General features: G+C 43.6%; 1 protein-coding gene across 3 annotated transcripts in view; it reads left to right on the forward strand.

The window, feature by feature from the left end:
• Positions 1–15,184, forward strand: part of AMOT (angiomotin) — a 64,936-nt gene that overhangs the window by 18,423 nt on the left and 31,329 nt on the right. Inside the window, exons 4-6 of one of the 3 annotated variants that reach the window (XM_066249257.1) lie at positions 1,624–2,557; positions 9,986–10,511; positions 13,984–14,128. In XM_066249257.1, coding sequence (XP_066105354.1) covers positions 1,686–2,557; positions 9,986–10,511; positions 13,984–14,128 — 1,543 coding nt within the window. In that variant the 5' untranslated portion in view covers positions 1,624–1,685. Of the gene's footprint in view, positions 1–1,623; positions 2,558–5,714; positions 5,832–9,985; positions 10,512–13,983; positions 14,129–15,184 lie in introns of those variants that run through there. The other 2 variants (XM_066249258.1, XM_066249259.1) reach the window with 2 other exon arrangements.

The following is a 15,184-nucleotide window of genomic DNA, read 5'->3' on the forward strand; positions in this document are numbered from 1 at the left end:
CCAAGGCTCCATTGGAGCAAAGATGGCCCGGGCGCTGGGGATGGCTCCTTGGCCTCTGCCCCAGGCGCTAGAGTGGCTCTGGTCGCGGCAGAGTGACACCCCGGAGGGGCAGAGCATCGCCCCCTGGTGGGCAGAGCATCGCCCCTGGTAGGCGTGCCGGGTGGATCCCGGTCGGGCGCATGCGGGAGTCTGTCTGACTGTCTCTCCCCGTTTCCAGCTTCAGAAAAATACAAAAAAAAAAAAAAAAAGATCCTTAGAGTGAACATTTTATTATTGAATATTAATATTAGATAGAAGTACGTAGCATCAGAGACAGATTCTATCCGAAGATGTTTTTGAACCTATAATGCAGGCGTCCCCAGCCTACGGCCTGCCCGAGGGCTGCATGCAGCCCCCTGAGGCCATTTATCTGGCCCCCTGCTGCACTTCTGGAAGGGGCGGGGCACCTCTTTCATTGGTGGTCAGTGAGAGGAGCACTGTATGTGGTGGCCCTCCAACGATCTGAGGGACAGTGAACTGGCCCCCTGTGTAAAAAGTTTGGGGACCCCTTCTATAATGAGTTTGTGTGTACTACTATACTGTGCAGAGGGAAAGAGAGACAGAGTGAGAAGTCACCCATACTATTTTTTAGTTGGTGGAACAGAAGACAAGAAAAGATGAATCAGTTGTTTAGATTATCCTGTAAAACCGTGACATGCTTAGAATTTGAATTCTGAGTTGTCTTACTACTGATAACCTGTTTCACTCAATCCATATTACTTTCTTAAGAAGAATTAGTGGTGGTGTAGTATTATAATTATACCTTTTCCAGAAGGATGACTTTTTTATTTTTCAATTTCTAAATGCTGTCAGAGGCACACTTCAAGACAAAGGGTTTCCCTTTAAGCTCCTCCAATCCAACAGCAACTGCAACAGCAACAAAATCTCAAAGAGAATTCCTGGATAGCTAAAAGAGAAACTTTGTCAATAACAATTATCCCAAGCCTTCTCTTACTAAGCCATGGAGCACCCAAATGGACAATACAGAAAGGATTATTTTTATTTATATATATATATGTATATATATATGTATATATATACATGTATATATTATTTTTTGAATGAGTTTTATGAGATAAGACAAAATTATTTGCATCAAGCAGGGATCATTTCTATCTGGTGCAATCCAAGTTTTCTTCGCCTTTTGTTTATTTTACTTATTATTTGGCATTTTATAACTTCCTTCACATGCTGAACTGCTTTACAGCTCCTGTCTATGGGATAACTTCTCTCCACTGTCCTGCCCCCACTGCTACAGCTATAAGAGTTGGATTTTTCATTTAAATAAATACAGATAGATGAACCTTGTAAGTAAGGACCTAGGAAAATTGCTTTGATCAAGACTGAATATTTAACCCATGCTAAAAGTGAAAGAGGAAACAGAGAGCTTTTACACCTTCAGGCTTCTCATCATATCAATGTTAGAGTCAGGAGTCACCAACAATTAATATATTAATTCTAGAGTCAATTCTCTACTTTGTCTCTGCAATGGAATCCTCACCCCCAAATACCCATTTTCTTCCCCTTATAGAGGAATGATTTATCCATCAACTGGGTGTTAAGCTTCCTGTTTCCCCTTCCTAGGTCAAGGGCATCCCAAGTGCCCAATTTCTCTCTCTCTTCACAAGGCACCACCAGCAATAGAGATGAGAAATTCTGAAGAACAGCCAAGTGGAGGAACCACAGTGTTGCAGCGTCTGCTACAAGAGCAGCTTCGCTATGGCAATCCTAATGAGAATCGCAACCTGCTTGCCATACACCAGCAAGCCACAGGGAATGGCCCTCCTTTCCCCAGTGGCAGTGGGAACCCAGGTCCTCAGAATGATGTGTTGAGTCCCCAAGACCACCACCAACAACTTGTGGCACATGCTGCTAGACAGGAGCCCCAGGGTCAGGAAATTCAGTCAGAAAACATCATCATGGAGAAGCAGCTTTCCCCTCGAATGCAAAATAATGAAGAACTTCCAACCTATGAAGAAGCTAAAGTCCAGTCCCAGTACTTTAGGGGTCAACAGCATGCCAGTGTTGGAGCTGCCTTTTATGTCACTGGGGTCACCAACCAGAAGATGAGGACTGAAGGACGCCCATCAGTTCAGCGGCTTAATCCCGGGAAGATGCACCAGGATGAAGGACTCAGAGACCTTAAGCAAGGACATGTCCGCTCTTTGAGTGAACGACTAATGCAGATGTCACTGGCCACCAGTGGAGTTAAGGCCCATCCACCTGTTACCAGCGCTCCCCTCTCCCCACCACAACCCAGTGACCTCTACAAGAATCCCACAAGTCCCAGTGAATTCTACAAGGCCCAAGGGCCACCTCCCAGCCAGCATAGCCTGAAGGGCATGGAACACCGAGGCCCCCCACCAGAGTATCCCTTCAAGGGCATGCCACCCCAGTCCGTAGTATGCAAGTCCCAAGAGTCAGGGCACTTCTATAGTGAGCATCGTCTGAACCAGCCAGGGAGAACAGAGGGGCAACTGATGAGGTATCAGCATCCCCCTGAGTATGGAGCAGCCAGGTAAGAGAGTTCCTTTCTATAATTTTCTGACCTCCTCCCAAACCAGCTTGTGCTGTGTGTTAGGAACTTTAAGGGAAAGAATGGGCAGGTGTTTGGTATAGCAGACTCTGCAATGCAAGGCTGGCTCCCGACTTAGTACATTTCTTGCCAACCTGAATTTCTAACCGTAATTAACACTATTAACATTCCCTGAACTTTATAGGTTGAGTATGGCCTCAACTGCCTAGTGGTTGAACAGGAGTCTTAATTTCAGCAGCTATTCGCTCTCCTGTCTCCTAGGACATTGAAAGAAGTATCAGTGCTCCATCTTGTGAGTTATTAAGCCCTTTAGGAGCAGAAACAAATTATTTTGGACTTTAATTTGTCTGGAATATCCTATCACTTCTACTTACTCCACTATGCAAAACTCTCATTACATATTCTGTGAACACATCTTTTTGCAGAATTACTGAGTCTTTTGGACACTAAACAAATACCCAGATACTACTGTGGGGGAACTATATACGTGCAGGTTCAGAATATAACTTCTCTTGTACTTCCTTTCAGTTTATGAAGTCTGGATTGCATCTTTCTTCTGTAGTGACTTTGATAGTTGCCTCTCTTGTTTTTTTTTAATTCTTTTTAAGATTTTATTTACTGATTTTACAGAGAGAGGAGGTGGATGGTACAAAGAGTAATTGCTTCACTCTACTGTTCATTGGTTGCTTGTCATATGCGCCTTGACTGGACGAGCCCTGGGTTTTTGACCAACAACCTCAGTGTTCTAGATCGGTGCTCTATCCACTTCACCACCACAGCCCAGGCACCTGTCACGTTTTTAAACAACTAATTTAAATTCACATCATATGATGTAGAAATTTTGGTCAGATGCTAAAATGTAGAAGGCAAAATACACCCATGACATCTGTATCTTTGGACGTTAGTTCGGGAGTACTGTTTCATATTTATTTTATTTCATTCATTATCATTTTATTTTTATTCATTCATAAACATTCATTCAGTTTTCCCTAAATACAGGGGTAGACAAATGTCGATTTACAGTTGTGAGTTCATGAAAGAGTGTATTATTGTATTGTTATTTATTAATTATTGTACTATTTATTTGTATTACAACTGTAAACTAATTTGCCCACCCATGTATACTTCTGACTTATTTGAGGGCCCATTGTATCAACTGGAGCTTAGGATTCCATTATTCCATTCATTATTTCTATTGTTACTATTGGAACCATGTCTCTGATTAGTAGTATTTCAGCAGAGGGAAGGTTTCAACCATAGGCAACAATGATGGAAATTTTGTGGTATTCATGGCCTCTTACCAGGGGTAATTATGGGTAGCCATGAGGTTTGAAGTGCCTGAACCTAGGGTGACCTTTTCCATAAGGGACCTGCAGACTAGGCTTGTGTTTTCTTTGATGTCTGTCTCTTTGCCTCCTGTCTCCTTACTCCTTTGGGAAAAAAGCATGTTGGCTTGAAGTTCTTTGTTGGGTGACTCAGGATAGAAAGCAGTCAGGGAGTGGAGTAGAGGTAAGGTAAGAGAATGCACCTGGCATTTCCTGTTATTTCATTATTTTCTCCTTCTAGATCCATTATTTAGCCAGAGGCTCTGCCCTTAGCTTGATTAATTTAGGATTTTATTCCGCTTTAACTCAAGTTGATATCTTAATTTTTTTTAATCTCCTCTGTGCAGCTCTCAAATGGCAGAAGCCTAAGTTCTGAGAAGTGAGTTGGAATAGGAAATGGGGTAACTGACAGGGGCCTCCCAATTTAAATGAGAACAAGAACCCAATTCCCATCTGCCCAGTGAAACTGAAGACCCAAGGAGCAGTTGGTCTGTTGGACCACTGAGCTTAGTGGAAACCCGTCCAAGCCAGCAAAATGTCAATAAAGCTGGGTTTTTGTTTTGTTCTTCCTATTAGTATGGAAGAGTCTGTGGGACTCCCTACCGTTTGTGGATGGGCTGACGTCTGTTGCCTTGTGGGAGGGGAGTATGTTGGCTGGGGTGTGGAGCAGAATCCAAAACCGTACTCAGCACATGGCCTGCCTTCCCACGAAAGCTATTTTCAGAACTCATTCACCAGTATTGTTCATGATCTGAAATGGCTCCCACAGTGTTTGAAGCTAGATGGAAAAGTCCTTTGATCTGCCTAAATAAATAATAAGGAACCCAAAGAGATTTTTTTCCCTTCTCATAATGATTAAACCACCAGTGAAATATAGCTGCATCTATTTTACAAGAAGATACTTGTATTTTCTCCTCCCTCCTATGTTATCAGTGGCTCTATCTTCCAATCTCTAAAAGCAGCAGGGCCCTGTTGACTACCTTCTCTTAGCAGTATTTTCATATACAAGTTTTCTCTGACAGTTTTTCTTTTTCTCTATGAGAAAGGAATAGGATGCTTGATATGCTCAGTGAATAATCACACTTAAAAGATGCTCTGTGTGAAGTTTGTGTCTGCATCAGATTCCAACAATAAAATGTTAACAGGGCATGGGAAGAGGGAGTGGACCTATTGACAAATTACTGGCATAGGGAGGTAGTTGAATTGCTTTCCAAAAGTGTACACTTTTAAGTGGTGACACATTTGTCCTCCTTATTTCCTTAACAGTTTGTGAGTACCTTTCCAAGTAACTACTGCTAGCACCAAATAATTAGAACACTAAATTTCTCATTCTTAATCTATAAAGTACAGATAGGAATGCAAATAAAGCTCTTTGAACAAATTGCTGTTCAAAAAAACCTTTGTTTGCCTTTCAAGGTACAGTGAAATGCTAGAGATTTGCTGTTACAATGAACAAAATGTTATAAACAATCTTTTTATTACATCATCTTCCCTATGCCCTCCTCCCCACTTAAAAAATAAATATCCTGAGTGCCCTGAACTCCAGGTAGGAAAAAAAGCCAAGCCAAATGAAGAATTAAAAAAATTTCTGAAACTTTGTCTTTTTTAAGTGCTGAACTTTGTCTGAATTTTGAGTTTATATATTTATCAACTGCTTTTAAAAATTAAATCTTTTCTGTTTGTTAAGCAGCCACCTCCTTTCAGTTGTTGAAATCATGCCCAGATCTGAGGTTTCTTGAAATCCTTGTTTAGTGGAATCTAAGGGTGACCTAACGCTGTAGTTCATAGCAGAGCCGGTTGTGCAAGAGAAACAATCAAGAATTTGCAGCCCTCTCCAGGATTCACATAGTCATCATCACGGAGCCTGGGAAAGGCACTGTTTCTGTGGGGAGAATAAATTGGGTTCCAGGCTATTGGCGACGCCTGCTCTGGTGAGAGTGTGAGTGTGTGGGCTTGTGCACATGTGGGCCAGAAGTATACAGTATGTGTGGGGGGGGCAGGGTGTGTGGCTAGGGAGGGCATGGGCTTACATTCAGTGAGATAGCAGGGTAGAAGGTGCTATGTGAACTCAATAGACCAGCTTTTGCTTTCCCTTTGTGTCTTTGCAAGCTGTCTTTCTCTGGCAGGAATTCTCTCTGCTTTGAGGGGAACTGTATTGGCCTCTGTCCTATATATATTTCCTTTCCCCCTTTCCAAAGAGCAGTAGGGATCCAGGTTGTCTTATGAAGGGGCAGGATGAAAGGAGGGAAGGGGCAGGAAGGGAGGTCAGGACTTCCAGAGGATCATGTGATTCTATTGTCTGCTGGCAGCTTGTTCCTGGTTAATATGTCAGTGGGTGGCGATTCATGTTGCTGTGTTAGGGAATGTGCCGCTCCTCCAGCTGCCACCTTTATTATTACTAATACTCTGATTATTTAATATTGAGTGTAATTTTGCTTCTTCTGACACCCTCCCTTCCAGCTGTCCCCTACCCCTGTCATTCCTCAGTCCCCTCCTCTCAGTGGGCCTTCACAAGAGTGTTAATACTATCTTGCTTTATTGTGGTGGGCAGATGCTGGAGCCCAGATGGAGTTTGTTGGCTGGAGGGCTTTCTCTCCCTTTGCAACTGCCCAATCCTTGCTTCATGTTTGCAAACCTGCAGAAATGGACTGCCTTGGTTTTCCCAACATGACGGTGCACTGAAATCAGCTTCCTTTTCCATCCTGGGGAACCTGAAGGGGAGTTGCCCTTGTTTCCACTTGTCTCTTAGTCACTGCTGAGAATCATGGCTGAGGCCACTACAGTCCGGGGTTTATTTGACACTGGAGACCTTTTCCCACAGACTTGTGGTCTTCTCCTTTCTGAGTTCTCCAGGAGGCCCTGAGCTGTGCAGAGCATGGAAGGGCCTTTCAGTCTCTAGGCTGGAGAGAGACCAGTGGCTCAACTGTTTGAGGAGAAACCTAGGTTGCTAATGGGGCCCAGATAATTGGAGGGGGGCGGGAAGGAAACCCAATTCAGAAGTGGATATTTAGTCTTAAAAGAGAACAACTTCCAGGACTTAGGCTTCCAAATTCTGACAATAAGGATGAAGGTTAATATGATCATATTTCCCCCCTAAATATTGAGAACTGGATTGAGAACATGAAGCAAGAAATGTAAATGTAAGCCCCTCTTTTCTACCCAGGATATCCAAAAGCCCCAACAAATCCCAGGACTAGTGTGTGTGATACAGATACAGACACAGGTACACACACACACACACACATATACACACATATATGTATACATATATAAGTTTTACTCAAAGAAGAGGAAGATCATGTAGTAAATTTTGCCATTGAGAAAACTGAAGATCCACAGTATGGACAATAGAGAAAGACTGTTCCCTAAATAAGTTTGTAAATAGCTCCCAAGCTTTTGATTGGATGAATGCCTTGAGCTCTTGGAAAGAAAGATTATGTAAAGGTAGTAACCTTCCAGTTGTAATCATGAGACCGACGCAAATTCTTCTATCCATAAATAGGCATCATACCCTTTTCAATGTTCAGTACTTGTTTATAGTGACGTATGTATGAAATTGGAAGAATGTGGGTATGCCAGAGACATTGAAGGGGCTGAGAGACAGAACCTAGGGCTTGAGGAGGTTTGAGAGCTCTGGTGAACATTCAGGACATCCATGGACGAGTGTTTGGAATGATTTTGTAGGTGTAAAATCCCTACTATTGAGGATCTCTTGTAGGGATATATAAATGAACAGTAAGTAATAATTGCAGTCTTTTTTTTTTTTTTTTTTTTTTTTTTTTTCATTTTTCTGAAGCTGGAAATGGGGAGAGACAGTCAGACAGACTCCCGCATGCGCCCGACCGGGATCCACCCGGCACGCCCACCATGGGGCGATGCTCTGCCCACCAGGGGGCGATGCTCTGCCCATCCTGGGCGTCGCCATATTGCGACCAGAGCCACTCTAGCGCCTGAGGCAGAGGCCACAGAGCCATCCCCAGCGCCCGGGCCATCTTTGCTCCAATGGAGCCTTGGCTGCGGGAGGGGAAGAGAGAGACAGAGAGGAAAGCGCGGCGGAGGGGTGGAGAAGCAAATGGGCGCTTCTCCTGTGTGCCCTGGCCGGGAATCGAACCCGGGTCCTCCGCACGCTAGGCCGACGCTCTACCGCTGAGCCAACCGGCCAGGGCCAATTGCAGTCTTGTGGGAAGGATATACTTTAGCATCTGGAATACCAGTTGCAAGTTAATTGCTCCTGGTGAGTTGTCCCAGTTCCACCATGAATTTTATGCAGTTTAGTGCAAAGATTAAATGGATATCCCATAAGTAAAATCACTAACAGTGTCCATCTATCTCACTGGGAGGCATATAAGAGACTATTAGTAATTCCTTTTGAGCTCCAAAATAAGAAGAGCCCAGTATTATTGTAATTCATTTGCAGTGTTACAAATGAAACAGGCTCTTGCAGATAACGTAACTTGAACCATGTTATACAAATAGTAAGCAGTAGAAAAGGTCTCAAAACTGTTGGAATCTAAATCCCATATTCTTAGCCATCTGTCATCCCTGGGTTGAGAAATATCAACTTTAGGACAAGCATCCACATGACGTGGGAGTACATGAGGTTCACTGGGCATGGGCTGGGGTGTAGGTTCCAGAAGCTTTTTGTCTTTAGTGTATATTGACAGGTATTCTTTCTAGTACTGGTGATCATGGAAATGACTTATTCACATACTCTGATTTTTCTCTTAAAGGGTAATAGTCCAGTATTAAGTATAAAAATGGGAGTGCTACATTAAACAATGTACCAAAGTTCTCTTTCTGGAATTTCTGTAAACAATAGGTCGGGAATCTGAATATCAGTGTGCGGAAATTAATATATTAAGGTAGTGGATAGAGCCTGAAAATCGGAATTGGGAAAAAAGGGCTCTACCTGGGCATTACCACTAACTCACTCTGTAATATTTGGCAGACTGCTTACCCTTTTGGGACCTCAGTTCCTCTCTCTGTCAAGTGACAGAGTTGGACTAAATTATTTCATTGAGGCCTTTCCAGTCCTTACATTTTGTGATTCAGTACATCAAAAATTGTGTAATAGTGTTGCCTATTATTCCTTCCAAGCCATGTTATTATTACTACTAATAGGCATCAGTCAATTATTAATAATTTAATCAACCACAGTTATTTGGTATCTCTAATAAATATCTAGATATCCTCAAGTAATTTTTTTTGTGAATATGTGTATTATCAATAACAATTGCATGGCCCTGGCTGGTTGGCTCAGTGGTAGAGCATCGGCCTGGTGTGCAGGAGTCCCAGGTTCAATTCCCGGCCAGGACACACAGGAGAGGCGCCCATCTGCTTCTCCACCCCTCCCCCTCTCCTTCCTCTCTGTCTCTCTCTTCCCCTCCCGCAGCGAGGCTCCATTGGAGCAAAGATGGCCCGGGCGCTGAAGATGGCTCCGTGGCCTCTGCCTCAGGCACTAGAATGGCTCTGGTCACAACAGAGCGATGCCCCAGATGGGCAGAGCATTGCCCCCTGGTGGGCATGCCGGGTGGATCCCGGTTGGGCGCATGTGGGAGTCTGTCTGACTGCCTCCCCGTTTCCAGCTTCAGAAAAAAAAAATAATAATAACAATTGCAGATAACAAGATGAGAGGTGGTTTTGACTGCTGTTCACTATTTACTTCTAAGCAAGTAGAACATATTTTTAAAATTTGATTCTTTATGTGTGCTAGACCACATACAGAATGTCAGAAAGGGTATTTTTTTTAATGAGCTGAAAAATTACTTTGAGAAGACTCATTTAAAATAATCTGACTTGAACACCAAGTATACAGGCATACTTTGGTGTGACTTTCACAAAGCAACCTTTGAGATCATCTGGTTGAGTCTTCTATGGGATGACATCTACCAGGCAGTCACAGAAGGTTAGACCTGGATAGGATTGTGGACGTCTTTGCAGAGACCCTGTAGTCTAACACCGGCTGCTCATCATGTTGCAATTGTCTTGGAAGTGTTGGAAGCTTTCTCATCTCACTTTCTTGTGCCCTTCTTTCCCAGTACCTTCAGAGAGAGCTTAACCTTAGCATGCCCTCCATGTTTTGCAGGCCAACACAAGACATCTCATTGCCGTTGTCAGCCAGGAACTCTCAGCCTCACAGCCCTACTTCTTCCCTCACGTCTGGGGGCTCCTTGTCCTTGCTACAGTCTCCACCATCCACTAGATTATCTCCTGCTCAACATCCATTGGTTTCAAACCAAGGAGACCACTCAACTCACCTGCCTAGGCCGCAGCAACATTACCTTCCTAATCAGGCTCATCAGAGTGATCATTACCGTCTCACCCAGCCGGGCCTGAGTCAGCAGCAGCAGCAGCAGCAGCAACAGCAGCAGCAGCAGCAGCAACACCAGCACCATCACCATCATCACCACCAGCAGCAGCAGCAACCAGGAGAAGCCTATTCAGCTATGCCTAGGGCTCAGCAGTCTTCTGCTTCTTATCAGCCAATGCCAGCAGACCCTTTTGCCATTGTTTCCAGAGCCCAGCAGATGGTTGAGATCCTCTCAGATGAGAACCGGAACTTGCGGCAGGAGTTGGAAGGATGCTATGAGAAGGTGGCAAGACTGCAGAAGGTAAGGCCCTATGGTGTGTGTGTGTGTGTGTGTGTCACACACACACACACACACACAGCTTTTCCAGATTCCATAGCCTTAAGAAAACTTAACTAATTGTTTTAGAATTTCAATAGGTAGAGAAACTTCTTCATAAGGTCAAGAACACTGGTGGTATCTGTGTAGGTAAAGGACCTGCCAGTGTAAAGACTTTCTGTCTTGATTATATTTCCTCTAATACTGAATTTGAATCCTAAATATAAAACCATAGTTCCTAAAAAAGTCTTACCACTGCAGTTAGATCCTGCCTTGCCTTGTTCTAGAAAGTGCTTAGAGGACTTTACACAAGTGGGAGTTTCCATGGTAACTGTTTCTCAACACCCCCTTCCCTATTCTCCTTTTTGCTTTTGCCCTTCCTTGCAACTCAAATTCAACGTCTGCTCTCTTTCTTTGGTGTGTGTATGGGAGGGGGTGGCAGGATGGACGTAGCACCACAGCTGGGTGACAGGTGACAGCTCTAGGCTGAGGAAGTAGAAAAAGGAATGTATGTCCCCAGTTCCCATTCTTCCCTGGACCCCTTCCGTCTCGTGTGGCTGGGACTTTAGTTCTTGAGTGCCCTAAGCTAGGATCCTTAGCTCTTGGCTTCCAGTAACTGTTGGTGAATAGGGTTATGATCTTGGCAGCCTCCTTGCAGCTTTTGTCATGGTAGAGCTCATGTGGTTGAGCTGCCAACAATGTGAACTGTTCAGAGAGATGAGGGTGAAGGTGAGGGAGGGAGAGGAAGTTGCCCGGTATTGTTCAGCAACTCTGTCCTTAGGATATACCCACAAGTAGAAATTTCAGGGGCCTGAATGAAACTCAGAATTTGTAACACCAAATCTGGGTCCTAAAGGAGAAAGGAGGACTTACTGTCAACTAAGTATTTTTATGTAGTAAAAATAATTCCCCCCAATGTTCCCGAATCAGGAATGGAAGTGTTGGGGTTATTGGAGAACTGTTTCTCCCTAGTTTTGCCCTCAAGGTAAAAATTTCTCCCTTCACTCATTTAATTATACCCCGTATCACATTTGTTTACAAAATGGATCATATTCACACACAAGAAGCAGACTAGCTCAGTTTGCTTGATTAGGTTTAACAGTTGACACCCTTCCCCAAGCTCTCTTCAGTGTTGCCCAGCCACATCTTTGAAGCAGTATCTGAAGCATGGACCCCTATCTTCTGTAGGCCCTCTTCGCCAAAAAATCCATGGTGAATTTTTCAGAGTGGGAGGGCGAGTGACAGGAAGAAGAGCAAAATAGGGTTTGTGTTGTTTGTTCCCAAGTTGAGGGGAAATGTCTTAAATGAGTGTAATTGGCACAGCTTGAGTGTTGGGGGAAGTTAAGGCCAACCCAGTGCTGCAGTGGATGAGAGGCACAGGTGAGACAGAAGAGGAAAAGGAAAGAGAGGAGAATAAGGTAGATACTAGATGGTGCTAGAATAGATAAGTAGGCTCAAGGTTTATGAGGGGTATAAGTAGACAAAATAAGTGAAAACTCACCACCATCCTCTCTCCCTTTCCCCTATCATCACACAGATCAAACTAGTGGGTATGCCCTTCTGTAACTTCTTTTCCTGGAAGGTTTTGTTAATGGGCGTACAACTTGCCATTTTAGAAGGTACAGTATCTGCACAGGGGTGGGTAGGAAAAGGGTTGGTACAAGATCTTGAAATAGTATCTGGACAACTTGAGTAGAGGGACTGCCTTCCAGGTGTGGCATTCTGTGTGGAACTGGAAATGCTTGTACTCTAAAGGCTCCCCAGAGCAGACCAACACTAAGCTGTGCTTTCAAATGGGAATGTTTATTTTCTCTACACAGCACTTGAATTTTACTCAGAAGCTTTATCAGGTTCAAGCCTTGCAGATCATGTCTCTAAATGCCATTAACCAGTTTTCTCCTGTGCTGCTATCTTGGTGCCATCTGCAAGGAGAAAAACACTCTCAAGTCTGCTCTTTTCTGTGGTGTAAGCATTATTTATTTGCAAGCAGTCCTGCATCAGGCATGATTTTGGAGCTGGGGCAGGTGGAATCTGAATTGTTTGGTAACCCCACCTTTCCCCTAGTCTCCCACTGGGGGCCTGATATTTCTCTCCATAAAGCACCCTGAACTTTGTTAAGGAGGACAATGGAAAACTGAGAGGGAATACAGAATGGTTCCAAGAATCAAATTTAATTGAAAATTAATTACTAGTGCATGAGGTTTATTTGTCTTATACAAATTATATGCAAATATCTCCATGGTTATTATATGTGCAATGAAGCTATACTGGTTCTAGAAGAACTCTGTAGTTTAATTTCTTATTTTCTTCCTGTTCAGGCTGATTCAGGGCAAAAACCTTTCCCTTTGATGTTTTGTGTTATTTTTTTCCATTTTACAAGATTTGCAGGAGTGTCATAAAACACAATTCCAATCATGAATTTCTGTTCAAAAATCTGAACTGGTTTCCCACTGACTATGGGATAAAGTCCAAATGCCTGGCATTAAAGGCCTTTTATGATCTGACTCCAGTCTATCTTTGCAGCCAGATCTCATCAACTTCACTCTGTGTACCCCACAGTGTCCAGCCAAACAGGACTACTCGTCATTCTGGGAATGCATTTGCAAACTCAGAATAGAATACCCTTCCCCTCACCTCTGCTCATTGAAATATGATCCAGCTTTAAGGATCTGACTCTAAATGCCACCTCCTCCCTGAAATTGTCCTCCTCTCCCCTCAATCCCAACCAGGAATAACTCTTCCTCCCCTGTACTTTATAGGACTACTCCTACTTGACCTAACAATATCTCTTTCCCTATATTCTTGATTTGCTCAAAAGCTTTCGAGGGCAGTAATAATGTCTTCACTTGTATTTATACACCCCATACTGCTTTAAAGAGTCTTTGTAAATATTTGATTCTTGGTAAGTATTTGTTCAATTGAACTGAACTATTGCATATGAGTCTGAATCCTAGAGGTTTTAGTGGTTTGCTTCTGCCACTAATTTCATGTTGGAAAAGACAATTTAATTCTTCTCTCTGCTAGAATGGGGAGAGGTATTCTTGTGAAGGCACATATCAGAGTGAATTGCATTAAACATGAAAGCCCTTTGAGTGCTCTATTGTAACATTATCTACATAGTATATACGGTATTATTTTTGAAATTAAAAAGTTCTTATTCAGATATGAAAGTCAGTTATAACTATACTTAAATTTTTTTCTCTCCTACCACCTTTTCTCAAAGCAGAAACTATTTGTTTTTAACCTGAGGGACTGTCCTGACCTAGCGAGATAATTGCTGAGTTTATGGTGGAATTTAAAGTCCTTCTGGGAAACTTTCTTATCTGTGTTATGCCTCCTGGCCATCTAAAACGTCCTTAGAGAAGTTGTCATTAAGAATTTGCATGGATGCTTTCAGTTATCTTCACATTGCACTCCAACCCATTTCCATTATCTTTCCCCTTTTTTTTCTTTTCAGGTGGAGACAGAAATCCAGCGTGTCTCGGAGGCATATGAGAACCTTGTGAAGTCATCCTCCAAAAGAGAAGCCCTAGAGAAAGCCATGAGAAATAAGCTTGAGGGGGAGATTCGGAGGATGCATGATTTCAACAGGGATCTGAGAGGTGAGGGAGTCACTTCTGAAGCATCGTTGGAGATGATGAAGGAAAGGGCTTTGGAGCACACATTAGGGCTCTTAGGTTTGTTCAGCCCACTAGTAAGATTAGTAAATTGCAGGGCATAGACCAGGCCATTATGACTGCAGTAGTACTTGGCCTCAAGCTTGCTGAATCAAAAGTGGGATGAGCTGATGTGTTAATTAGATGGTACCCATACTGGGACTCCTGGACCCACATGGATTTCCCCACAATTGTTGCAGCCTCTATTCCTTTATAAGTTTTGCAGAGGCTGGTCTCTTGGCTGTGCAAGCTTGAAATAGTGATATCCTTCATTGTTTCTCAGACTCCCTCCTTGAATTTTTACCTTAACAATATAATATTGAAGAGGGTGGGAAATAACCACTTTCATCACCTGCAAAACTGATAACCTTGCTGGTGTTATTTTCTATTTTTGAATTTAGGTTATCTTATAAAATAATGGGACTGAACTAGAGGCTGCCTGTTGTCCCCTTCACACTTTGACATTACATGATTTTAAATACTTTGTAACTTCAGTGTTTTTTCCCTAAGCGACTGAAAGGCATGTGTTCGGGGGTTGACTCCTGTGTTAGAATTTTAAATTATGCACTTAGATTTTGTCAGTTAAGAGTGAAAGTATTAAGTTCTCAACTCCTCTTACCCTGCAATGGTCTAGTATTTTTTTTTTTCACTTTTCTGAAGCTGGAAACAGGGAGAGACAGTCAGACAGACTCCCGCATGCGCCCGACCGGGATCCACCCGGCACGCCCACCAGGGGCGACGCTCTGCCCACCAGGGGGCGATGCTCTGCCCATCCTGGGTGTCGCCATGTTGCGACCAGAGCCACTCTAGCGCCTGAGGCAGAGGCCACAGAGCCATCCCCAGCGCCCGGGTCATCTTTGCTCCAATGGAGCCTTGGCTGCGGGAGGGGAAGAGAGAGACAGAGAGGAAAGCGCAGCGGAGGGGTGGAGAAGCAAATGGGCGCTTCTCCTGTGTGCCCTGGCCGGGAATCGAACCCGGGTCCTCCGCACGCTAGGCCGACGA

This window comes from Saccopteryx bilineata, chromosome X (genome assembly GCF_036850765.1).
Source record: "Saccopteryx bilineata isolate mSacBil1 chromosome X, mSacBil1_pri_phased_curated, whole genome shotgun sequence".
NCBI classification, from domain to species: domain Eukaryota; kingdom Metazoa; phylum Chordata; class Mammalia; order Chiroptera; family Emballonuridae; genus Saccopteryx; species Saccopteryx bilineata.